Source organism: Apis mellifera, linkage group LG1 (genome assembly GCF_003254395.2).
Source record: "Apis mellifera strain DH4 linkage group LG1, Amel_HAv3.1, whole genome shotgun sequence".
Classification (NCBI taxonomy): Eukaryota; Metazoa; Arthropoda; class Insecta; order Hymenoptera; family Apidae; genus Apis; species Apis mellifera.
The window spans coordinates 14,941,310-14,968,508 of NC_037638.1; the positions used below are offsets into that span (position 1 = coordinate 14,941,310).

General features: G+C 25.9%; 3 protein-coding genes across 25 annotated transcripts in view; 1 reads left to right on the plus strand and 2 right to left on the minus strand.

Annotated features, from left to right (window-relative positions):
- LOC552243 (mucin-5AC) overlaps positions 1–4,650 on the minus strand; it is a 40,577-nt gene extending 35,927 nt beyond the window's left edge. For 4 of the 9 annotated variants that reach the window (XM_006570732.3, XM_006570735.3, XM_006570733.3 and 1 more), the window contains exon 1: positions 4,323–4,649. In XM_006570732.3, the coding sequence (XP_006570795.1) occupies positions 4,323–4,451 (129 nt within the window). In that variant the 5' untranslated portion in view covers positions 4,452–4,649. Of the gene's footprint in view, positions 1–4,322 lie in introns of all 9 variants that reach the window. The other 5 variants (XM_006570749.3, XM_006570748.3, XM_006570734.3 and 2 more) reach the window with 4 other exon arrangements.
- An 848-nt stretch (positions 4,651–5,498) lies between these two features.
- LOC552221 (F-BAR domain only protein 2) lies at positions 5,499–17,169 on the plus strand. 14 transcript variants are annotated; one of them, XM_006570757.3, is made up of 15 exons: positions 5,499–5,785; positions 7,331–7,642; positions 8,150–8,407; positions 8,492–8,687; positions 8,755–9,075; positions 9,855–9,986; positions 10,738–10,788; positions 13,109–13,208; positions 13,582–13,843; positions 13,919–13,968; positions 14,041–14,183; positions 14,326–14,806; positions 14,877–15,093; positions 15,216–15,564; positions 15,685–17,169. In XM_006570757.3, exons 1-15 carry the CDS (start codon positions 5,756–5,758, stop codon positions 15,753–15,755), a joined length of 2,973 nt encoding a protein of 990 aa, XP_006570820.1. In that variant the 5' UTR covers positions 5,499–5,755; the 3' UTR covers positions 15,756–17,169. The 14 variants fall into 14 exon arrangements, with proteins under 14 accessions (XP_006570820.1, XP_006570815.1, XP_006570816.1 ...); XM_006570752.3 differs by having other exon boundaries at positions 13,919–14,183; XM_006570753.3 differs by having other exon boundaries at positions 13,109–13,199; positions 13,919–14,183.
- Positions 17,170–18,821: 1,652 nt separating this feature from the next.
- Positions 18,822–26,866, minus strand: LOC725819 (prolyl 3-hydroxylase 2). Of its 2 annotated transcripts, XM_026443628.1 has the most exons (11): positions 26,534–26,866; positions 26,015–26,279; positions 24,948–25,272; positions 24,756–24,881; positions 23,779–23,915; positions 23,536–23,691; positions 22,853–23,098; positions 22,672–22,767; positions 22,448–22,598; positions 20,948–21,365; positions 18,822–20,859 (listed from the first exon to the last, which is right to left on the minus strand). In XM_026443628.1, exons 1-11 carry the CDS (start codon positions 26,758–26,760, stop codon positions 20,787–20,789), a joined length of 2,220 nt encoding a protein of 739 aa, XP_026299413.1. In that variant the 5' UTR covers positions 26,761–26,866; the 3' UTR covers positions 18,822–20,786. The 2 variants fall into 2 exon arrangements, with proteins under 2 accessions (XP_026299413.1, XP_026299434.1); XM_026443649.1 differs by lacking the exon at positions 18,822–20,859 and having other exon boundaries at positions 20,974–21,365; positions 22,374–22,598; positions 26,534–26,863.
- Positions 26,867–27,199: the final 333 nt, after the last annotated feature.

Sequence of the window (27,199 nt, forward strand, 5' to 3'; positions counted from 1 at the left end):
AATTGATAGGTTTGCAATGTATTCTAATTTATACAAGTGTCATTTCGAATGGGTTTAATTAAACGAATCGATAAAAGTCGAATTTTGTATACGAGAATATACTATACATTTATGTAATTGGAATTGATAATTGATTAAGGAATTCTATCAGTTAACACGTTTATTCGTATCAGCTCTATTCTTTAATCAATTTTATTCAAATATTAGCTTGCTTAATCACTAGAATGAAAAGTATAAAGCTTTAAGGACAAAGAAAATAAAATAAAAACTTTATAAAATTTATTTTTTATATTCGATTATTTAAATATTCTCATTATGCTATCAGATTTAAATAAATGATTTCATAAAATTTATTAATAATTTGGACCAATACGATTTATCGAATTATCGAACAAAGAAAATAAAATAAAAACTTTATAAAATTTATTTTTTATATTCGATTATTTAAATATTCTCATTATGCTATCAGATTTAAATAAATGATTTCATAAAATTTATTAATAATTTGGACCAATAGGATTTATCGCCTAATACATAATATTCGAATTCTATGATAAAAATTGAAAATTCACGAACACATCCGTGAAAATAGATATTACTGATAAGCTATTATCGCAAAATTTTTTCATAAATCATTACTAACTCGTAAGTTCGAGGGAATGAAAGATATATATATGACCAATACGCGAAATTTATACTTACCTTCGAGAGAGAAATATTTATAATTCCATGTGGTTGTACCATATGGCGTGCAAGCTATTGGATAAAGCATTGAATTTTATATTTGCACGTGTATACATATATACATATCACCAACAAATTATTTGTGACTAGGGAGTGATACAAGGACTGATTCTGGATTCTCGACATGCTTCTAAAATTACGTGCCTATACTTTAACTGTGAGACACAAAAGTACAAACGTTATTGTGGGATGCATTTGTCGGAAGCTATATCTATATTTTTCGCTCAACATTAATTTCGAGCAGTTTGTCTTTTCTTAGACTTTTTTTGTCTACGATACGAGATGTATACACAAATGAAGAATATGTATACACAGAACTATTGCTTGTTGTATGCTTCAGTGCTATTAATATAAAGCAATGTGTCCACGAAGTGTCATCATAACGTTATCATCATATTATCGTCGACGATAGAATCAAAAATAGCAAAAAATAATCTGTGTATGTTAGAAATAATGAGATACTCTTTAAAAGTTCTTTTTAAATATTCAGCGTTTTTCGTGTAAATACTTGTACGAAAATAATCGCGAAAGAAGATTGTCTTCTAATTGCTCCATCCAAAAAAAATTATGCCATCTTTATTTGTTTGATCACGTGATCAACTGATTGCAACCAATTACTGCAATTGTACCGAATAAAAGGACAAAAAAAGGAAAAAAGGGAAAATTCACCGCGCGTCCTTGACAATGTAGCAGAAATGAATACTGAAGGAGAGAAATTGTTCCCTGAAAAAGAAATAAAAAAATAAATAAATAAAAAAAGTTCTACTTGCGTAGAAATGCAGTCTCACATATTATTATATTGTTATTTTCTAAATTTATATTTTAAGGAGATAAGCGTCCTAAATTTTGTGGTTAATTGAAGAGATAAGAGACGTGTATACAATAATGATAATCTGATGCTATTCTATCTATGAAAATTTTAAGTGAATGAAAAGAGTAAGGAAAATAATGAAATTAGAGAACATTATGATATCTAACAAAGAACACAGACATCGACAGCTCAATTTAATTCCCCTTCGCAAGAATCCTACCACTAGCAACCATCACGACTCGTTAAAAATGAACCGAGCGTAGAGGCGGCATTTATGCAATTGAAGTGGGTTAATTAAAATCTTTAGCTGGATATTGCACCGGTCTATGCTTATTTTGTAAATTTATTATTGATCAGCATAATTGATTATCATACTAAAATTTTCTTTTAAATTTATCCGCGACGAAGAAATAAATATTATCTTTGAAAATTTAAAAAAAAAACAATAAAAAGATACACAATAAATTTAAAATTTTTTAATCGATTTTAAATATAGATAAAAATCGCTTTTTGTGATTTTTTTTTAAATTATGTTTAAAAAAAACATAAATTATAATAAAATATTTTATTATAAATATTAAATTATTATAAAATATATCAATTATCAAATAAGAATTGGTTGGATTTGTTATATCATATAAAAAAATTCGTATTAACTATAATGTGTTAAGTGATTAAGTTTAAAATGTTAATAAGTAAGCCAATTGGAAAATAAAAGAAATGTTTTGTTTTACAAAGTTCACTAAAGCATTGCATTGAACGTGACTTCACACGTATGCGTACTCTATGCTTGCTGATGATAAGTTACGCTCGACTTCCGCTTCCGTTCACTGCAACTACGTTCAGTCACACGTACGCCACCTGCTCGAATTGCATGAATTACGTCATATCCAATATACATTGTTATTAAATGAAAAAAAAAAGAAAAAAAATATAGTACATATATTGTTAATTTCTTTTCAATATTTTAACAATTTTTTTCTTTTTTTTACTCGTTACCAATCGAAATAATAAATCTCAAATATATACGATTACAATTTTTCTATTCGATTATTGAATTCATTGATTGAATTAATTAAACGGTAACAAGAGTAATTTAAACGATTTGGTAAAATTACAAAAATAAAAGGTGTTCCCGGATTCTTTTCATATAAGTAAGCCAATACGGCTTTGCCAACTCCTGCACCTACAAAACATAATAGCAAGTGGTTCAAGTGGACTGCAGAAGTGGAATTGGTGTCGTCTTTTGTTCTCGCCGAATCAGCACCAACCTCTTTTTCTTGGCATTCTTAGAAATCAATACGTGCCTTCTAAGTTTCTAATACACAGCAATCTATTACCAATATCTTTACAATATTATATACATATATTGTTCAATAGAAATCATTTCTTTTCTCAAATTTTTTTATTATAAACTGGCGAATTATTTTCAATTTGATCCAATGAAATAATTCAGCAATTTCGTATCTTCTCTCTCAACTTTCAGCACTTGTCATGTATATATACATAGATGTATTGCGTGTGTATATCAATTGTCTCATACTTGACAATGAGGGCACGCAACTTAGAATGTGTTTAACTTGTATAACGTATAAAGGAACTATTGTATAAGTGCTAAAAGATATAATCTACTCAACTGTTTCAAGGATAGGAGCGGTAAGGGGAGTTTAAATGTTAGGCCCGTAAAAAAATAAAACATTCAATTGATGTATTTTAAGAAACGTTATTTTTATATTATCACATTATACAGAAGTAAGATTTAGAAAAGTTTATTCTTTTGATGTTCGCCGATATGTTCGCGGAGCAATACATCATATGAAATCCCTTATGATTGCAGATGAAACCGAAAATATGGATATATCTGATAATTGTCTTCCTCCTTTTAAGAATTTTATCACGTACCAATTCAAATAATAATAACAATAACAACAACAACAACAATAATGACAACAATAACAACAACAACAACAATAACAACAACAATGATGATAATAATAATGATAGTAATAATAATTGTAATAATAATAATAATGTGATATTATTTAATTTTTTTGAAAAAAAAAATAGATGAAAAAAATATAAAAGAAAATGAAAAATATTAATGAAAATGTTTTATTGAAAATAAATAAAATTTTTATAAAGTAAGTTAAAAATAAAAAAAATAATTATTTTGATAGAAAAAAAATTAATAAAAAAACGAATCGGTACGAGATAAACATATTTTGTTAAAATATTATTGACAGATAAATAATTTACTGCATAAAAGGGGAAAAATTAGAATATCGTACGTCTAAGTTTATATGTAGAATGTTGGAGAGATATGCAAATTACTTGATCGTTTCGGTGTAGTGCATTAAATCACAGGAAGAATTTCAAATGAAAATTGCATCGTAAAAAGCACCAAAGCATGCTTACACCGATCGATCATTGCAACCCATACATAATACTTCGACCATGCATCAGTAAAGGTGAACAAACCCTACGCGTTCCTGACTTGAAACATCCGCGCCACACATAACCTACTCTATTGTTGCAACTTTTTAAATTTCACGCTTGTATCTTCATAAAGATGAAAAAATAAAAATTTAAAAAAAGATATAATCAAATATTCTAATTAATCGACATATTTCAATGATTTAATCGCACTCGTATCGAGAATTTGTAAATAAAAAACATTTCATATCGAAAACACTTGTGTCGCTCTCGACTCGACTGCAATATGGCCGTTCATTTGTCAAGGAATTAACGTTTCGATTCGCTCACTCACCAGATATTGCTTGCAATGTCTTTTATGCTTAACAGTGCAGCGTTTCTTCTTTTTGGAAGCACCCGTGGTCAAACCATTCCCAGATTTTTCTTTATGAGGCGTCGACAGATTCCCCTTGTTTGCGGGCATCGCCGTAATCCTCAATCCACAGAAATTGGGTCGTTTTTACCTGTCGACGATTGTTAAGAACAGATTCACCGTTCAGTCCAACGACGAAAGTGATTGATAATGCTCGAAACTTCTCTCTTCTCCGTATATATGATACACACGTGAGTAATAGTACATGTGTACGTATAGATACTGGATATGCGCAAGGACACTGGACTACCCTGAGCTGATTATTTGAGGCCACGCCTCCCGTCTTCCGATCTTTCTCTACGTAATAACCGCCCCTTTTGAATTTTCAAAATTTATATACAATCTATTATCTTTGATTTTTTTTTTCTAATAATTTGTATCTTCTAGTTAACTTATCAACAATTTTATATTTTAGCTAATTATTTCACACAATATTTTAATTATTTTACATAAAGACAAAACTCAAATGTTTATGTTTACGATTTAGAAAGAATTAAATTCAAGAAAAAATATAAAAGATCTTTATTAAATATCAAAAAAATAATCTGACTTTGAACACTTAATTTAGCGTTGTTACATAAAAATGCTAAATCATTTAACTTAAAATACAAATATATTTATATGTATATTTGTATACAAATATATTTTAAATAATAATGAAGAAATTATTTATTTTATGATATTCATTAAATACCATTCGTTAAATATTATTATCATAAGTAAAACAATTTTAAATTTATCAATAACGATTTGAAAAACGTTACGTATCTTTTATATTTGCTTTTTACTTTAGAAACCACTTGAATATCTTTTTAAATGTTTATAATACGATATAGTGATAATTTTTTTTTTATAATATGAAAGTTAAAAATGAAATATTCATTTATAATAAAAAAAAATAAAATATGAAATTCTTATAATTATGTAATTATAAATATTTTATTATAAATTATTTTATAACTTTTTAATAATAATGCACAATGGTAAAACTAGAAAAAAGAATGTTCTTTTACCGACAACTTTGAGTATTAATATCTTTAGATATGTTTGGTAAGATGGCGATATACGCTATTTATGGAAAGAAGAAGAGATACGTGCAACGGAGATAGTCGAAATAAGTTGACCCATGTCTCCGCGGTCGAGCGCGCTCGTTCTGCTCGAAACGTCCGAGCACGAAACATTACGTTAGTTTGTCGTAAATTGAGTTACGTCTCATCGTATCTGCTGTACGGCTGGGATATTGTATCGTGTAGTCCTTTGTGTGTGCATGTGTGTGTCAATGATTCGTTATTAACGGTGCAGTTTGGCCTGATACATCAAAAGATAAATTATGATGGTCTGATCGCGGTTCCAACATGACTGTGGATTTCGCCGACTACTTTTGGGTGAGTGTCTTTTTACTTGTTATCCCAGAATGTCATCCTCGTTAGGTTTAGGTTAGGTAACGTTTTCTTCTCTTTTTCATTTTATCTTACATTTGAACTATTAACAAATTTTTCTTATGATCATCCCTATATTAATCTAATGTAACATTTTTTTATTTTTGATTGAATACTATTACATTTTACATAATGAAATTTTTTCTATCTATTTTACATCTTATCCATAATCATCCTTGATCTTCTCATTTTTTCTTTTATACAGCACGCTTGTCTTTATTCTGTTTCATGAATGTAAGATTATACATTTCATCTTTTTGTCATTTCATTTTCGTATTATTTTTATGATTCACATTAGTAAAAATATCAAATATAAAAAAAATATATATTGAATGGTACGTTATATATATACTACGTTTTTATGCATGTTTATAAAAACGAAAAGAAACGAAAATTTTAGCTTTGTTTCAATATTTTTTATTTTAAATTATATCTTTATTATCTAATTATTATTAATTTTATTTGATTTATGTTTTTCTATTTTATTATTTTATATATTTCAATTTAAATTTTTTATAATTTTTTTTTAATATAATTAGGTGTTATATATTGGTGTTCTTTAAATGAGAAATTTATTTGTAAACAAGTTACTGAAATTTTCAAATTTTTTTTATAATTTACAAAATTTATTATATAGAAGGACTTAAATCTACCAATATCATTTTAAAAGTTTCAGTTTCATTCATAAATTTTTTGAAAGATGTGACATTGTCTTCCTGATGTCTGACTTTTTCATGGTATAGATAAGATAGTAGTCATTTCTTTTCATTTCCTTTAAAATTTTGTCCGTTAAAGATTATTATATGCAGGATACAATTTATTTTAATAATTTGAACAATATATAATTAAGTTTATATTGAATAAATAGAATATTTTATTATAGCATTAAAGAATTTATAAAATAAAAAATTTTTATCAATTTTGTTTTCTTTGCTTTATCTTTTATATTAAAATCTTATATTAATATAATTAAAAACAATATAAGAATATATTTTATTTAAAAATTTTCTTGAAAGAAAATTTTTTTAATTTAACTATAAAATATTATTATTTTAATAAAATGTTATTAATAAAATTCACAATAAAAAATTAATCTATGTTATAAGTGACAATATATACAATAGGATGATAAGAGTAATAATATATAATCACAGCTTATTGTGTTGATGTTACTCAAGAGTCTTACTCTATGTGAGTTTATAGTGATCAGGGTTCAAGTGTTAAATGGCTAAGTGATTTTAAATATAGCTTTAGCTCTTTTTTTACATATTTTAATTAAAATCAAAATTTCATTTCCTCTAATACAAAAATCTTAAATAATTATCAACAAATAATATTTATATAATTCTTAATATTATAATTTTAATATATTATATACAAAATAATAGAATATAGAAAATAAATGTATATAAAATGTATATAATAATTGTGAATATGTTATAAAAAGAATAAAAAGAATTTAGACAAAAAAGATTTTTTGTATAATTTAAGGGCGAAAAGAATAATGGATTTGACGTGTTATATCATAACATGAAGCATGGTGCAGTTGCAAGTAAGGAGTTGGCTGAGTTTCTAAAAGAACGATCAACTATAGAAGAAAATAATTATAAAGTTCTAAGTAAACTTGCAAAACAAGCTGGCAGTAGCAGTAGTATACAAGGAACATTTGCACCTGTTTGGGCTGCCTTAAGAGGCGCAGCAGAAAAACTTGCTGGCTTACATTTGCAAATGGCCCAAAGGGTCACTGAACTAATAAAAGATGTATCAAAATATACAGATGAATTGCATAAGAAACATAAGGCTGTATGTAATTTTTCTTCATATTTTCGTATGTTTTTGTACTTAGGAATAAGTCAAAATTAAAATAATTGTATATATACTTATATTGCATATTAAGTTTTTAAACATATTTAATAAATTAATATAAAATATATTGGCATATAGAAAATTTTAAAAATAAAATCTGATTTATTTTAACGAAACTTTTTTATATCTCAACAATATAAATATATTTTTTCTATGTTGCATTTTTTTGCAACTGTTTATCATATTATAATATGAATCATTTTGTATATACATACATATATTATAACTTATCAGTATCCGCCCATAGTCAGGTCATTAGGTTCTCTCAGACAGTAGTTTGTATAAAAATATAAGATAGTATTTGTCAAATCAGACTGATAAGTAATTATTTCACTTAATTAATTAATTAACATATTACTTTATAATTGATTTCAATATTTGATTATATTTGAAAAAAAAAGTAAGAATAATAATACTAAGAAATATAAAACAAAAAATATGTAGGTAAAAGAAGAAGAATCATCCACCTTGGAAATTGTACAGAATATACAGAGTATCACTGTAACTTTACATAAAGCAAAAGATATGCGTACACAAAAGAGTCTGGAATTGGAAAAATTAAAGAAAGACAATGCCAGTCAAAAAGAATTAGAAAAAGCAGAAATTAAGTTTAAAAAAGCACAGGATGATTATAAAACTTTGGTTGATAAATATATGATCATACGGAATGATTTTCAAACCAAAATGACTCAAGCATGCAGGGTATCTATCTTGTTACAATTTCATATGGTATTTTTTAAGAAAATTATTTTAAGAAAAATATTAATTTATTTGTTTTTTATTAAGCGATTTCAAGATGTGGAAGAGACACATTTAAAACATATGAAGGAATTTTTAAATATTTATGCAGATGTTTTACAATCAAATCATGAACAAGTTGGTCAAGTTCATATAGATTTTAAACGACAATGTTTGGATATGACAGTGGACAAACTTCTAGAACAATTTGTACAAAGCAAATCCACAGGTTTTGAAAAACCAGGTAAATATTTTTATATTATAATAAAAAAAAAACTTAGTATTTTATATATAATCTTTTCATAAATTAGGTACATTCGAATATGAAGAAATCATGACAAGTTTAGGAGAAATGACCAGTCATTCTCAATTGGAAAGCAATATTGAAACATCTAAGGAAACATCAAAAGGAGCAAATGGAGAAACAGGCGTTGCGGGTAACACTCACAGTTCAAAAAACGATCGGGTATTAAAAGGGGAGGGTTGTCAGGTGGATGAGGAAAAGGGGACGGTACAAGAAAAAGAAAATGAAAGACTGAATGAAAGGGATAGAGAACTGTCACATGTACAAGCCACCAAGGCTTCCCGCCGTACTACCTCGCTACTCAACCTGTTCATGTCCAACTCCCAGGGTAGGTTTTTAATATTGAATAGAATTTACAAGATCTTATTCTTTTTTAATTGCAATAGTTTTCATCTACCTTGATGTAATGTAATTTTTACTATTATTACATATTTTTAGTATAAATTGACTAAAGTAAAATATAAAACATATTGAAATTAATAAAATTGTTAAAGATAAACTATTTTAAAATTTAAAATTTAATTTTTTAATTCATTATATCTTGGTAGATGATGTGTTGAACAGTTTTATTTATTTCATCAATATTGTTTTATTCATATACATACACTTATTCAATTTATTTTTTAGCACTTAATCACAAATTTTGTTGATTTAGGCATATGCGAAACAACTTTATTGACTTATGCTTTTGTGGTTGTGTTACAATGCTTGTGCGTTATAATCTAACAATAGGTGGAGGATGACATTAAAAGTTATTGTGTATTCCAGGGGGTTTAAAAATATATTCTTTTTCTTTTTTCTTTCTTTTTTTTTATATTATAAATATTAAATTTATGAAAAAGAATGTAATAAACATTTATTTTCATTTTAGTTATTAATTATATAATTTTAATATAATTTTCATTATATGATTATTAAACTATAATTATCAAACTTTGATATACATATAATGATAAAATGTTATATTTATGACTAATATCCCTCTGGAGTGCTATTTATGCCACTGAAAGTGCAAAACTATAAACAAATTTTAATAGATATAAGTATGAAAATAGCAAGATGAAGAAAAAAGGGCCATTGGAGTCACAGATAATTGAAAGATATAAGCAATGAGTGTTGTTTCAGACAAACAGAAGCAAGCAGGGTCTGGTTCGGCACCTGCAACTCCTCAGGGGAACAACCTGCCTCCTGCTGTTCCACCTCCCAGCATCTCCAGGAACCCTCTCAGAGGATCTAAATGTAACTGCTTACATTGTCATTACCTGTACCCTTACCATATCCATTACATATATTTCAAAGTAATTATTAGATTGGTATATGGTATTATTTCATATACACACACATACAAACAAAAAATTTATTTGAAAATGTTGCTTTTCTTTAGTAGTTAGTTTGCAATGTTTAAGGTGGGGGTATATTATTAGAAAAATTAATTAGTAAAAGCTTTCTATAATAGTTTTTAAAATACTATATATATATATAAAATTATATAAAAACTTATAAAAATTATAAAAAAAATTTTGTATTTATTAAAATTAATACATTTCTGTTAACTTTCAAAATTATATTATAGTTTGCATTATTAGTAATAATATCTAATTGGTGGTCTTCTTACAAACATTATAAATATCTAATTTTGAATTATTGATCAACTTTCTTATAATTTTAACTTTATCTAAATGTTATTAATTATGATGAAAATATATTAATTTTCTTTGTTTAATTAAATAATATATATTAATATATCTAATACAATCAAATAATAATGATCCTTCTGCTCAAATTAAAAAAAATTAAAAAACATTTATGTATAATTTTAAATGACCACCTTTAAGAAGGTACTCCTTTCACACACCTTTATCTTTATCTTGCTTTATTGGTTGCTCTTTATCTAATGGTATTTGCTAAGCTTTGATACAGTTCTTTCCATATAATATTTTTTGTGGTCATACAGGATATATGGTTAAATAAAATCTCTGGTGACTTACAGTGGTAACGCGTATTATGGTTCCTCCACTCTGCACTCTTTTAGATCAGCAATGTACGTATACTAACATTGTTTAAGCACATTAATATTATTTGTATAGAATCATATCATAAAATGACTGATTAATTATAGTTAATTCACAGATAATTAGGAAAATATTTATTTAACATTGGCTTTGGAAGCACATTTAAAATATTTTTCAATTAGTTTTAAAAACATTTATATTTATAGACACATTCTATATTAGAAGGAAAAAATATTTTTTCGTTCTTGTTTGATACTGGGATAAGCTTGCTTAGACGATAGGCTCTAGTTTTAGAATTGATAATCTAACTAAATAATTTAACATATTTTTCTATAAGACATTACTTACATAAATTGTTTTTCTAACAATCTTTTATGTAAATTTATCAAGGGATTCTTCTATCAACACAACTCATTCTTAAATTTTTACATATATTTGCGATTTGTTATGTCTAATCTATACAAAAAAACATTATTTAATTTAAAAGTTAAGAAAAATTGCATTTTGGAAAGTTTCTAAAATTTAAGCTACACATAATATAATTTATACAATAGTAGCATTTTAGCATATTGTCATATATATACATCAATAGACTGATTTTTTATTTCCTTTTATAAAAACTATGAATAATATTTCGATTTTAATCTTCGAACAAATATAAATATGTAATATAATGATTAATCATAAATTAATTTTTGAAACTTTCTGTTATTTTTATAATAAACACATATTCTCATAGAATTAATTAAATAAAGGGAGTTGGATTTGGATAAAGTTGAAATACAAATGTGGGGTTGGCTACTGACGGGGCCTCAGGTGAGCCACTCTTATGAGTCTGTTACTGCATGGCTCACTTGTAATTAGTATTTATTTTCCAAGTGCAGATATCTTTCATGATATAGCGTAATGTGATTCTGCAAGCAATTCTTTTTTATTTATTAGCATATATTATTAGTATTATTATTAAATCTATTTATTTTGAAAGTTCTTTTTTGTATTACAATACGTTTTTCCTTTCTTATATATTTTTTTATTTTTCCTTAATTTATAGTAAATATATGTAATGCTAAATAACATTAATTTTTAAAAGATTTAAAATTATTGTATCAAATTATTAAATTTTATTTTTAAATTCTTATCACTTTATTAATAATTTTGCATGTCAATAGTTAATAGTCTTGCTTGCAGAATATATATTTATATTTATTGTTAGAAAAGTATATAAGAGATGCACATATGAAAAAAAATTGCGCAACTTTATTCTAAGAAATCATATCCTAATAGTAATATCGTATGATATATATATGAAATATATATATATATGTATATAATTGTTAGAAAAACAATTTAAAATAAGAGATTGAATTTCTGCAGATCTATAGGATATGACGGTGATGGTATTATGGGTTTTCTTATGCCTATGCTGATGTAATGTGCTATACTTTTTTGCTATCTTCTGTATCCCTTGTCTATCGTTTTTTTCTTATTTACGCAGGCATTAAAATTTTATTATTAATTTTAAAATATGCTGATATGTTTTTCTGTTCATATTTTTCAAAAATATTTTTATAAGAAAAAAAAATTAAAAGACTTAAAAAAAAAATAAAAAATTAAATTCATTTAATCTACAACAAATCATAAATGATTGAATATTCGTTTGTAAAAAAAATAATAAATAGTTATAATTGATACAGAAATTTATATCAGCAAATGAAAATATCATAAAAAAGAAAGCTCATAAACAGTGCATCTGCTATTTATTGATTTGACTTGGTGATTTTTATTTTGTTTGATCCATAAATATTTAATCACGTTGCGCTATGCCTTAAACACTTGGAAAGTAAATTGATTTCTATCAGTTGTTTAATTGCAGATTTTATATTAATTTTTTGATCGAAGATATATAACTTTTTTGACATCGCAAATGTAGTATCTTTCTGCTTCTTAGTTTTAGTTTATAGTTACTTTCTTTTATTCTTTGTTAATCAGAACAATATCATTTTAATTAAAATAATCAACAAGAAGATTATTTGATAAAAATTCTTCTCGTATATAATATAATTAAATTCATTTTATATAAATATAATATTTAGTAATAATTAAGAAAATATTTATTATTTATTTATTTTTTATTTATCGAAAAATAAATTTCCATAATTTTTATGTGATATAAAAGATAATAGAATAATTTTTATCGATTTTCAGTATTAGCATAGTGATTAGAAATTAAAGATTATAGATCATATCATATCACATGTAATTATATAAGTATCTTTGAAATTGAATATTTAAATTTACTACGAAAAAGTGCTTTGTTTTCTATATACTATGTATGTCCACGATCAACAGGGTTTCTTCGCAGCAGAAGAGAAAAAAGAAAAGAAAAGAAGGCAAAAAAGAAGAAGGATATTGTGGAAACGAGCAGCAACAAAGAAGAAAAGTCTGATCTGTCAGTATATGCATATTCAGCAGAACTAGTGCACCAAAGATTGATTCCATGATCGAGCTAAAAATTTATGGAACAAACGAGAAAATGACTAATAAGCAAATCAATTTTTCATGCAGCACAAGTTTGATCATAGAATTAGTCTAATTTTTTTCTTTTTTAATTTTCTTTTTTAAATTTCTATTGACACAATATATCTAATCAAGCATAATGATGTTATAAAATAAAATAAAAAATAATACATAATTTTTAATAATTTATTTTTCGGCACATAAAAAGAGAGAGAGAAAAGAAATATTATGCATATGTGATGCACTGGGCCTGCTGGAACTTTTAGAGATATATATCACTGAATTATTTTAATTCTATATAATAGGGAGGATAAGGATGACAGTAGAAAATCTGAAACACCAACACCGGAAGTAGACGAAGATGGTTTTTGTATTAGACCTAAAACAGAACCATGGGAGAATGAGAAAGGATTTTATTCCAGTTCAGATACCGATTCCGAAGATGATAGAGAACGAAAAATTCGAGTAGAAATAAAACCACTTAGCAATGGCGGAGCACCTATGAGCGCAAGTGTGGACGAGCTTAGGGCAACGGTGGAAAATTTATCTTTATCGCCTGCACCAACGGTACGTTTCTTTTTTTCATTTCTTTAATTTTTTTTTACAAAGATTTGTTTTGCAATAATAATATTTACGTAACAGGGACGCAGAGGCTCAAATACCGACTCAGATCATCATATGAAAAGGTCTCAGTCAGTGTCACAGCAATTAGGAGGTAAGCCAAGCTCGGATTTACTTGGCCTAAACTTGTTCAATCCTAGCAGTACACCATCGAGCGCCTCAACGCCGACTGGTAGTCATCCATACGCGCCATTGCAAAGTCCTCCGCCGCTGTCTTTGTCACCGACGCCTCAACCACAGCCGCCACAATCCGCACCACCTACACATCCTCATCCACGATTCCCTGGTGAGTTTGCGAAATTGTCGTTCTCAGCTTATCAGAAATGTTTTCTGTGTTTCGTGAAAAAAATCACATCTATATGTGAATATATTTTACTTTAAATTATATAAAAAATTTATAGAAATTTATAAGATTTTATTTTCTACAGATGGAGATTTATTTTCGGAAGTAGGAGACATTACTCCGGCCTTACCTCCAAAACAATCCGCTTCTTCTACTCCGACAGGATCTATTATCATTCCTAGACCACCATCCCGAAGAGGAGAAGGTCCTTCGCCAAGAGGTAGAAATTCACCAGCGACTATATCCAGAGCTGATAGCGTAGCTAGTTTAGAGTTTCGTACAGCCGGCGTTGGAGTTGGCTCTTCCAGAGGTCCATCGCCACTCACAATAGGACTTGCAGATACTATTCCTTTAGCAGTCGCCTTCCATGAAATAGTACACTCTTACTTTAGAGGTACTGATGAAACACGATGTCAGGTGAAACTCAGTGGAGATATGATGTTATCATTTCCTGCCGGTATTGTCACTGTGTTGGCGAATAATCCTAATCCTGCAAAACTAACGTTTCGCGTGCGCAACAGTAATAGATTGGAAAAATTGTTCCCTAATAATCAACTCGTTAGCATGTAAGTTATTAGAATTAGACCATTACTATTACTATTCAAGTTATTTGAAGATATTTAAATATTAATACAGGGATGCCACACAGACAACTGTTGACAGTACAATTTTTGAATTCAACATGAGTGCCTTAACTACATTGTTACGCAAACAGGCTGAACAAAATCCTTCGGCTTCATATTTTAATGTCGATATACTCAAATATCAAATCAAATGCAAGGAAGGCGCGGGTTCATGTCCTTTCCAGTTAGTTGCCTATTGGAAATGTGAAACGACTCATACAGACCTTAAGGTATTTCATCTTGATATATTATATAATTTTATTAGACACAAATATATAGTATAATATAAAAATAAATATATAATGTATAAATATTATAATTTTATTAAATGAATAACTCATGCTTGCCTTAGATTGATTATAAATATAATAGTCGCGCTATGGCTTCTCCAAGTCCATTATTAAATCTCCATGTGGCTGCACCCATAGATGGAGGTTTTAAATCATTAAACAGTAAACCTCAAGCACAATGGTTATCAGAAACAAATCGGATATTATGGAAGTTCACAGAATTATCACAGCATAGTGAAGGTAATGGTGTAGGTTCTTTGAAAGCACGAGTGGAGCTAGGACATGGGCCAGGAAATCAAGGAACTATATTTACACAGTTTAATTGCGAAGGGACCACATTATCTGGAGTTGAGTTTGAACTTTTAGGCCCGGGATATAGATTAAGTTTAGTAAAACGTAGATTCGTATCTGGTAAGTGTTTTTATTTATTTATAGTCTTATTTATTTTTAGTTTTTGTTTTTTTTCTTTTTTTTTTGTCTTTTTATAAGAAAGTAATAATATATTTATATTACAATAATTAACATTTTCAGGAAAGTATATTTGTGATGGAGATTCTGATTCACGAAGTAGATATGCTGCTCCACCATCGAATGTGGATTGACGACTTCCAGAATGGGCGCCTCAATGGGAGAGTCTGCCCATTTAATATTGGTACTTGCTTGTTCATTCACTGCCCATACTACGATTATTGTTCAAACTCGAAATCAGCGTGGGAAAGCCTGTTGGATACCAAAGAATGTGTGCGATACAATAATAAGATTATATAATAGACGAATAATTTGTACAGAAGCCGTGATGCTGCGTAATTTAAATGTAGCAAAGTGTAAAGTTTATTCGCTTTATAAATCAAAACATTATAAAAAAGAGAAAAACAAAAGGAAAAATCTTGAATACGAAAAAACAGCAAATGAAGATCAATTCATATCTTCATAAATCAAGATAAGTATGATATAATGTATAATCTTAGGCGAAAAAAATACTTGGACAGAAACATAATGGAAAACATAGTTGGACTTCGTAAGTCACTCGCTACCTGATGAATGGCGTTTTATGTGTTTTATAACTTGTATATTTTTCAATTTTTCTAATATATTCTCGATTAGATTGTACTATTTTAGTAAAGTTTGTACGTGATGCATAAACGAGATGTAATTATGACGACAATGACAATGATAATGACTGCAGAAAGCGTTTAAAACATCAAAGAGTAAGTAATTTTTTTTCGCAAAAGCCTTTGGTGTCCAGCATATTTTTCACCACGATATGTTCGCCATATTATTGTTTATATATGCATACATATATATATATATATATGTATATATGTATGTATGTATGTATGTATATATGTACGTACGTATGTATGTCTATATGTATGCGTATGTATATATATTTATATATGTACATACATATGCACACATATACACATATATATATATAATCAAAGTTATAACTTTTTTTACATTATAACTTACGTAACAGCATGAAAAAAGCTCCAAAAAATATCATCAAACAGTACAATGTTCTTAATCTATTGTTATATTTTGCGTTAATTTTAATATAGTTATATATATTGCTATTATATTGTTAAGAATTTTTAAAGAAAAAAATATGTAACAGTAACGCCAATTAACTTCGTGACTGTACATTAGCATTTATAATTTATATAATGATTTAATACTTGTTTTGTGAAATTTATAATACAGTTGTATTACGTATTTCAATTTGTTTTTTCTATGAAATTTTTGAAAGTATTGGTTACATATACATAGATAAAGGAAGTCTATCAATTAATATTTCACAAAATGAAGTTATATTCATTTTTGTTAATTGTCAATTGAATTGTTTATCATCCTATTATGTATCAACTCTTATGTAGATTATTTTTAGGAAAAAAAATGATAATATAATTTTATTTTATTCCTGTACAGAAAACAACAAGGACGTTAAGAACAAAATGTTCGATAGATTGATGGTAATTAATAAATATATTAAATGACATTTCATAATTAATAAAAGAAAAAAATACTTTATCGAAATATATAGTAATGAAAATTATAATTTATAACAAATGAGAAAATTGCATGATTCTTGATTAATCTTCTAGATTTTGGAAAAATTTGAAAATAATTTTTTTCATAAAACGATAATTATTTTTATTTTCATGATCATAAAAATAATTTAGAATTTTTCTTTTTGCGTTTTAAAAATTATATATATTTATTATTTTAAAATTTTCAAATGTTATTAACTTCAAAATGTTAACATGACTTTTCAGCACTTAATGATAATTGACTATATTTTATTTTTTTTTTTTTTTCCTCCAATATTCTTTTGTTTTGCGATACATTCACGAAGTAAATCGATCGTTATTAGAGACAAGCCATTTCTTTTAACAATTACATATGCATACATAATCTGTGTGTATATGTATATGTATATATAAAAATAGTAAGTAATAAGTTAAGAATAAGTCTGAAAAATCGAACTCGAATATTATATAGTCCAGCACACACGATGCTTCCTTTTGTGCAAATTTAGATATCGGCAACAAGTTAACAAAATTAAAACCATGCATCTTCGTGCATAGTTCAATTTGCAATTTAATTTTTTTTTCTTTTTTTAAAAATTTATTTTATAAAAATTTTAATATTTAATTTCCTTTTTTAGACTTTACTAATATTTTAACAGAAAAATTATATTTTATAGTAAATATATTATTCTTAAATTATTCTTTTATTAGTTTTTTTTAATATTAAATTTATATGAAATTTACTTAATAAATTTATTTAATATAAAATTATATTATATTATGAAAAAAAAATTACAAGTTTAATTAATATACTCAAAGATTTAAATGTTAATACTGATCTATACACGAGTTGCAATGATACTTGTTGCAAGGTATTTGTTACCTGGCTCTAAAAGTGCATTATGCTTTAAACTATGAAATAATTTGTAGAAAAAATGCGAAATGTTGTGTTTGATTACCAAATGACAAGCACAACAAATTTTTTATAGTAATCATTCATTTAAAAGTATATAAAATAATTTTACATTTTAAGACCATTCAGCGTTTATTCGCGATGCTCTATGTTTATTTTACGAATTTACATATTATTTTATTATTATAATAGTTATTATTATTATTATTATTATTATTATTATTATTATTATTATTATTATTGTCATTATTATTATTATTATTATTATTACTATTATTATTATTATTGTCATTATTATTATTATTATCATTATCATGATCATTATTATTATTATTATTATTATTATTATTATTATTATTATTATTAATATTATTATTATTGTTATTGTTATTATTATATACTCAGATAAGAAAACAAAATGAAGATTTAAGAAGAAGAGCAATACAAAAAAACCATCTAAATTAAAACGATAAATTTGCGACCACTCCATTTAATATTATTTATTTTTAACGAATAAAAATGTAAATATTTTTTCTTCTCTCGTTAAATTATTATATTGATCTTATTTGTAATGCGTACAATTAAAAAATATTTTTAATTAAATATGTTGATAATTTTAAAAAAATAAAATATCTATCTTTGGTACATGATTATCATGAAAATGTTGGCAAAAATTAAATAAAGTGAAAAAAAAAAAAAATAAAGGAAAAGAAAAGACTATATGACTATATATTATGGAGTGGTTCCTATGAAAAAAAATTGACTGAGCTCTTCTGTGATACCCAGATGTCACTATAATTTCATAATAAATATTTATAACAAAACATAATTAATGTTAATTATGATCGCGATTCACTTTCTTCCTGACTGAATTCCCGAACAAAGAACTGATCTTAAATGAAAGATGGTTCAATCACTATTTTTAATCATCTTTCGATATCATTGCGCTGGAGTTATATGTTTTTTCAATTCCTATGCATATAATTACGCAGAGATAAAACTGTATGATTAGATTTTATGCGATTCGCTTTTTACGTACTATTATAATAACGATGACAAATACAAATATATCGCAAACAGATTCTAATGAACAGAACTTCGTATACGTTACGTATTTGCGTGCACACACGAATGTATAAGTACACGATAAATTTTCAGTACATACGCATATTTTTTATCCGTTTTCGTAACGAAATTGATGCGATATGTTTAAAAAAATAAAAGCAGTCGTGTGTACAGGACTTGAAGTCATGTATGGAGAGAGAGAGAGAGGGAGTGTGAAAAAGAAATAAAGAAGAAAGAGAAAAGTATTAAAAAAAAAAAAAAAAAGAATTGCAATGCAATTGCATATACATAAGAAACTCTTATACATAGTATAAATATGAAGAATTAATACGATATTACACGATATATAGAGTGATTATGTAATAAGTCTGTTGACATGTAATGTCTATGTTCTAATAAAGATTAGGATATTTTATATATATAAATAAATAAATAATAGTTGCCGCGACTACGAACATCCTGTATACATATAATATGTGTATATATTTGTAATGTAATAAGTTACCGGTCTAATATGATTAATAGAGACGATTATATTTCGAAGAAGAAGTTCGATAGAAAAAAAAAAAAAATAAATGAAACTTTGTACGCTTAAAATAAAAAGGAAAAAAGCAAAGAAAATCAAGTGATATAGGTGGAAAAAAAAAAAAAACAATACAAAATGTATAAAAATAAAATATACCACCAGAAGGACTGCATTAAGTTTTGCGTGTTAATTTCATCACAATTAGTACGAAACACTTTGTACAAATTTCTTGCAAATTCTACTATTCCTAGTAAAAAAAAAATACACATATTTTATATATTTTATATAATATATATAATATAAAAATACTCTACAGTAAATTTATATAAGCAAACATACTTGTTTGAAGCAGTTAATTTTACAAAAATTAATTGTTTATAACTTATAAGATAAATAGTTATAATAATGCGATGTCTGTTATAAGTACAGAAAAATTGAATTTACAGTTCGATATATGTATATTTATCAATGTTCATTATCATGTTTACTAATACCTTCGCTACCACACATCATATATACATATAAAATTAATATATGGTGGGATATTTATGAAAGATCGATTTTAGAGATCAAAGTAAACATAAAAGTTAGTATTCAGAAATGTAAACTGAAGACGAGTTTATCTTCGATACCATTCCATCTCTGTTTCATCTAACATAAATATAAATTGCTTATAATTTAAGGAATAATTATGTTTATTTTATCTTTAAAATAAACGATGTCCAAAGATATCCCATAAATATATTAACTTTTTGTATACGATATCATATCTCAATTTTTTTATATTGAATACTATTTATTAATATTTATAACAAATTTTTTGTATTCAGATAATTATGCATGATTATATTTACTCATTATATTTTTAATTTTTTTTTCATTTTTTTAATATTGTGTAAAATTAATATAATCAAAATATTTTTTTACAGTGATAACGAATGCATTAATTATTAACAATACATTTTTTTCAGGTCCCTAATTTAAATATCAGGCATAAAAATATATTATTCTTTAAATTGTTATTTTTTTCATAAAAAAACTTCTAAAAATTATAATAAAATATTGTAGCTACCATCAAACTATTTAACTGTACTTCTTTTTATCGAATATTTTTTAAAAAATATTTTAATAATTCATCATTATGAACATATTTAATAAGTATATCTTCGTATCTGAAAAACATATTTTTATTAAATTTTCTTATTAAAAATCTAATCAATTTGATATTAAAAATATTCAATATATTTCAATATTACTCACTTTAGAGGTATTTGAATGTCGTTTTCTTTAAAAGGGCCAATTTGTTTAACTCTTTTTAAAATTGCCAAAGCTAATATCCTTTCATATTCCAAGTATATCTCATTTTGAGTGAACCATAATGCCAAAGCACATCTTTTACCTCGTGAAATGGCACGAACACCATGGAGATTCTCCTCACCGGCAGAAAATGCCACCATTCGTCCACAACGTGGCGAAACTATATTATCCATTGCACGAATAGTGCGATCTTTAGCAAAAAAAAATTCTCCACCTTGGAAATCATCATTTAGATATAGAATCGCAGAATAATCTCTCCAAATGTAAGCTGGACTTTCACGAAGACAAGTATCATTACTATTCAAAAGACAATTGTCTGCGTGAACTTGATGACTCAAGTCATCTCGATCTATTGGCGAGTCTGAAAAAAGAATAAAAAAAAAAAAATTACTAATTTATTTTAGAACATTTATTCATCTTTTAATGTTTTTTCCCCTTTTTTTAAGTTAAAAAAAAAACATTTTGATAAATATATTAAAGTTAAAGCAAAATAAAATAATTTTATAGAAAAGGATTCATCTTTCCGATTTCAATGATTTTAAAATATATTAGTAAAATCAATATTTTGAACAATTTTTTCCTAAACATATAACTATTGTTCGATTTTAGTTTTTAAGATATCAAAAATATTTTTAATACTGTAAATAATATATTGTAAACAATTAGATAATTTAAAGGATCTTCAATATTTTGACTCAATATATCTTGTCCATCCAATCTTGAGAAAGTTATTAACAAAAAAGAAGTAATCAATAATATTTATATTATATATATATATCTTTTTCACAATTTACATTATTTTTATTTAATTTAATCTAAAATTAATTCGTAAAAAAAAAAAACAGAATTTTTACTTAAAATGAAATAATATACAAAAATCTGAAATATTACAATTAAGTTAGATATAATTTTTTTTTTTTTAAAGATTCTCGAAATTTCGATAATTCCAGAATTCAAGCAAGAATAATTGAGATAAGAGAATTTATAGAATCCTAGATATTTTTAGAAATGCTGAATATTTTCGAGATTGATATTTTTGGATTTTTGCGCTGTTTAATTGATAAATATATTTTCATAATATAATTATCTATATTAATACCGATTTCAAATATTAAAAATATTTATGATGATATAAAGAATAGAAAAAAAGATATAAACAAATAAATTATTAAAGATAATAGGAATTATAATTATCTTTTCTATTTATAAATATTTTTTAAAATGTTAACTGAGAACATATTTCAAGATTATTGATATTAGAAAGATGGATCTTTTTTCTACGTAATTATTCAGAATCATTCGTCTTCTGTTTTAAATTAGGAAATGATTATTTGTACTTTGACTGATCACCGTTATCCACGAATCGTACCAAGAGAATCGGTGCAACGCGATTTCAGCTGCAAAAGGAACCAGAAGCACGATGATGCATCAGATGAAAATTACCAGGTAGAGCCGTACGGCAGACCAAATGAGTGTAGGTGAAATATAGGTGTCGATCTAGTCCGAAATACCTATCCACATTGTCCCGGACTTGTTCGGTCTTTTCTAAAAGTAATTCTAACCATTCTGGTTCTATTTTTCCGATATAAACCATCTAGAATCATTATTGTCATTAATATAAATTATCATCGTGTTATAATATATAATTTAAAGTAAGAATATTTTACCAAGGCAACTCTTCCTATAGTTATCCCTTCAAATTTTTCATATTTTGAATGTGGACTTTTATTTTCAGTATAACCATCTCCTTCTATAGTGGTTATCTGTATATATTTAAATTAATTAAAATAATTATTGATAAAAATGTAGACTTTTAAAAGACAAAACTTTAGAAATATAGATTCATACAGAAGCAAATTGCATTAAAGATTCACATTCGATAGAATTAAGAAAACCATCAGTTACGTAGCGATTTATTCCACCAAGATCTTGCTCTTTTGCTATTGTATTAATATCATTTTTAATTCTACGTTGCTTTTCAATATCGAACATTTCGTGATCCTTAATTCGTTTCATAGAAAAATTATTCAACAATTTCGTGTAAGAAAACGAATGGCCTGGTGATGGGTGTCGTATTACTTCAACATCTGATTTCTGTAAACAGATCTTCTTTAAAAATAAGAATAGATTCTTAGAAGTTAATGAAAAATTAATAAAAGTTAATTAAGAACTGCAAATTTTATGAAAAATTAAATGAATGATAACTTGCATGCATCTATGTATTTGGGTTGCATTATACAGGCGCTTCAATAAGAGATGGAATAGCACGACGCTTAAGAGAAACTTAAATAATTTAAAATAATTTAATAGATAGTTATTTGATAAAAAAAATATTTCTATTTGCGAATATTTTATTATTTTTTTTCTTACAAAAATTAGAAAAAAAATGCGTTTTTAATTATATAATTATTGATATAATTGATTCATTTATGTTTTATGTGCATTATTAAACAAAATCCATAAATATTTCACTCAGCTTACAAATTTCAAATATTTTTTTTTTACAGATTTTTTATATCTTATTTTTTTACCTTTTTTAATTCTTTTGCTTTAGTATTGTTCATTTCTTTTTCATGCTTCTTCTTTTTTATCTTTTTGAATTTTTTATCTATAGTTAAAAATTCGTTAGAAATGTAATGCAAGAGACTCAATTCATATTCCTGTCTTTTCAGGTAAATAATGATTTCCTAAAAAAATTAATCATATCTTTTTAATTTTATTATCAGAATAATATTATTTTATATTTTTATATTTTAATGAATAAAAACAATTACCTGTCTAGGAGAAAAATAATCCTCCTTTACTTTTGGCTGAGTACTGTAATATTTTCTGTTTTGTAGCATTCTTGTGTCTACAGGATCGAAAAGTAAAAAACTTTCTACTGCGGCGCAAGCTGCCTTCAATTTTCCCACTATAAAAATATATGATAGTACTTGTTTCTAAGATATCGCAACTAATGTAATATTTTACAAGGTTATTCATAATAAGAAATAAAATGGTTAAACGAGAGAGATTAGATCAGCGACAAAAAACTAGATTAAGCAACAAGTCGGAACAATTTTCGCTGATTATTAAAATGATACGAGCTGACTACTTAGACAAGATTAATCCAATTAAATCATATCTTCTTTAAGATATGACTAACAACTTCCTGAAGAATTTAATTCGTTGTGCTATAATTTTAAATTTTTAAAATTAAATTCTGTTAATTAAAATCTTTTTATTTATATGAAATTATCTTTATAGTTTATCAAATTATCCTGTTTCGTAAAATTGCTTTATATTATTATTTTATAATTTGTAAAAATAATAAATATATAATGTTTAATCAGTGCAACGTATATCAGCAATAAAATGATAATTTTATCTATTATTAGTTCAAAACTATATATATATATTTTAAACAGGAAAAATATAATTTTTATTAAGTTATAAGAAATTTTAATTTATATTAGATGAAGAAAAACAGAAATAGAACGAATTGGCTTTTCATTACATCATCATTCTATTTTCGTCTTGCTTCATTCAACATTACAAATTTAAATAGCTTATACTTTAATAAATAAGTCTCAATTGATATTTTATATCAAATTTTTTTTTTTGCCTTAAGGAATCGATTCCAATATACTAATATCTTATACACAATAAATATTGTATGCACGCAATCATAGCTCAAACTATATTTTCTTCTTCTTAACTTCTCAATTTTCAAAATTTATTTTATGTATTTTTATTAAATGAATATACTCACATTTATAATAAGAGAATTGTAAATAATCATAGTGACTCCTGAGCATGTCTCTGCGGTAATCGCCATTTACATTGTTTAACATACGTGAACAAGCTCGTTTGCACTTCAAACAATACGCAAAATGATCTGAAAGATAAAAAGAATATTTTTAGAAGGTCATAATAATTTCCTTTCCTTTTCAAATCAACTCACTAGCGATTGAGGAAGTAAATTCCGGATGCCAGCCTTGATCAAAAGGACCTTCGCAATAAAATCTGCATTCTTCTTCTTCTTCTAAGTACAATTGTAATGATGTTTCGAACAAACTGATAGCTTTCGCGTAATCTTCGTTCTCGTAAGCTGACACTCCTTTAAAGTAGATGTTGACATAAAATGGTGTTTCTAAATTTACTACATTTTCTGTCTGCACCCCTGGCAGTGTTAAATAACGTTTAAAAATGTTCATGTTTATCTCGTTATCTGGATGAACAACTAAGAAAGTAAACAACGCATTGGCAGCATCTTGATATCGATTTTTCTGTGAAAGAAAATATCAATGAAGAAAAAAAAAAAAATAAAAAAAATAAAAATAAGAATTAAAATATATGACTAAAAAATAATAAAATATATATAAAATTTTATGTTAGAAAATTAGCATTGAAATAGAGAAGTTAATTATTATTTATTAGAGAAGAATGAAAACCTATTGGCATTATATTTCACACAATCATGAGACTTGATTACTTCAAGGGAAATTTTATGGGTAGAACGTGACGCGTACAATGTAGTCTAATACTAAGTACCGATGCATAGGCATACCAATTACGTAGGTTGGTCTTTATAACCGGACTTGTCATTCGGATCGTTAAACTCATTATTTACTAAAAAATTACTGGGGCTTTTGCAAAGCTACGATTGCATAAACACTCTTACTAGAAATCGCAAAATCATTTATGAAATGGTTAAAAAAAATCTAAATATCAGATCTTTAATAAATTTAAAATGCTGAAGTAATAATAAATTAAATGAAATAATAATAAAATATATTCATATTTTATAATATGCATTTATATAATAAATATTTATATTATATAGAAAATATATTATTTTTTTATCGCTTTTGTATTTATTAAATATATTCATTTTTGTTTTTCAATTTAAGAGAATTTTTTTAGTTTTTTACTTTTACTAGTTATTTACTAATAAATTAAGAAATTATTAATTTTGTAAATATTGAGAAAAAAAATTATTAATCATAATAATTTTCTTTTTTTATTTACCTGATAATAACAGTTATGCAAGTATTCATAAACACGACGTTCCATTAATTTTTGTTCGATATCACGTGACAACATTTTAAGCGCCTTTGAACCGGCGATTTCACGATATTCCTGATTGCACGTTAAAAGACAGAGTGTCTCTCTCACCTTTTTCTCATAAAAATGCAAATCTTCAATGTTTTCTGGGAAAATTGGTGCCGTACCGGCAGCATATATACGGCATTTTTTCCTACAGTTTATTATCATTCGTTTATAAAATTTATATCTGAAAAATATTAAATATAAAGAAAAGTAATGTAATAAGGCACATTTTATTTTATCATTTTTTTAAATTATTAAACCTTCTATTTTTCTTCAATATAAATTGCTATAAACATATATAGAATTAATTTGTTACGTATATATTTAATATTTTCTACAAATTAATTTTCTTTTTTAATTTTTAACATACTACTTTTATTTACGTCAGTTTTTGTTTTTCTTTTTTTTTGTAATTCATAATTTTAATTTCAGATTTACCCATGAGAAACTGCGTTGAAGTTTTCAATACAGTAGTCCCAGTCTTCCTCGAGATAAGCATGAACAGCATCCATGAAGAGCTCGTTCAGAGTTCTATTCTGTGGATATCTATCCTCTTTATTCTGCTCTTTTAAATCTATGCGCTCGTCACTTGGGATTATGTTGTATAGAGTATCATTACTGGCAACGATCGTGCCACAGAAGAACAAGAGTACGATAAGCATCATTGTACTATTCAACCGTCTCGATTCATACTGAAGATCTTCAAGGAGAACTGTAGCTGTGTAACTCTGAGAGATGTTGATCCACACATGAGGCGTACGGCGTACGTAATCACCTATCCCCCCACCCCCCCTCTCCAATTGCTCCTTCACCAGTCACCAAATGTGGCTACAGTGCTGTATCATAATCATGGATCCTCAACCCATTAAAGATCGATATATTTTTTTTAAAAATATAAAAGAAAAGATTAGAAATTTCGAATTTATTTTAATTAATAGAAAATTTAGATTCTTAGCTTTTTTAAAAATTTTTGAATTTTATAAAATTTTAATTTTTCGCTAAAAGAAATAGAAAATTGTAATTTACTATGATATGTGCTAATATATTTTTAGAAATAAATATAATAGCTTCATTCATTAATATTTTCAATGAGCAGAATTTAAT

What these genes read in the sequence shown, in the direction of transcription:
- LOC725819 (XM_026443628.1), bottom strand. Translation starts at nt 26,760, where the DNA reads ATGATGCTTATCGTACTCTTGTTCTTCTGTGGCACGATCGTTGCCAGT. An exon ending in TGCATAACTGTTATTATCAG is followed by an intron (nt 25,273 to 26,014) that starts GTAAATAAAAAA and finishes TTTCTTTCACAG; the next exon opens with AAAAATCGATATCAAGATGC. An exon ending in GACATTCAAATACCTCTAAA is followed by an intron (nt 20,860 to 20,947) that starts GTGAGTAATATT and finishes TATGTTTTTCAG; the next exon opens with ATACGAAGATATACTTATTA.
- LOC552221 (XM_006570752.3), top strand. Translation starts at nt 5,756, where the DNA reads ATGACTGTGGATTTCGCCGACTACTTTTGG. An exon ending in AAAGAAGAAAAGTCTGATCT is followed by an intron (nt 13,209 to 13,581) that starts GTCAGTATATGC and finishes TCTATATAATAG; the next exon opens with GGAGGATAAGGATGACAGTA. An exon ending in CTTTATCGCCTGCACCAACG is followed by an intron (nt 13,844 to 13,918) that starts GTACGTTTCTTT and finishes TTTACGTAACAG; the next exon opens with GGACGCAGAGGCTCAAATAC.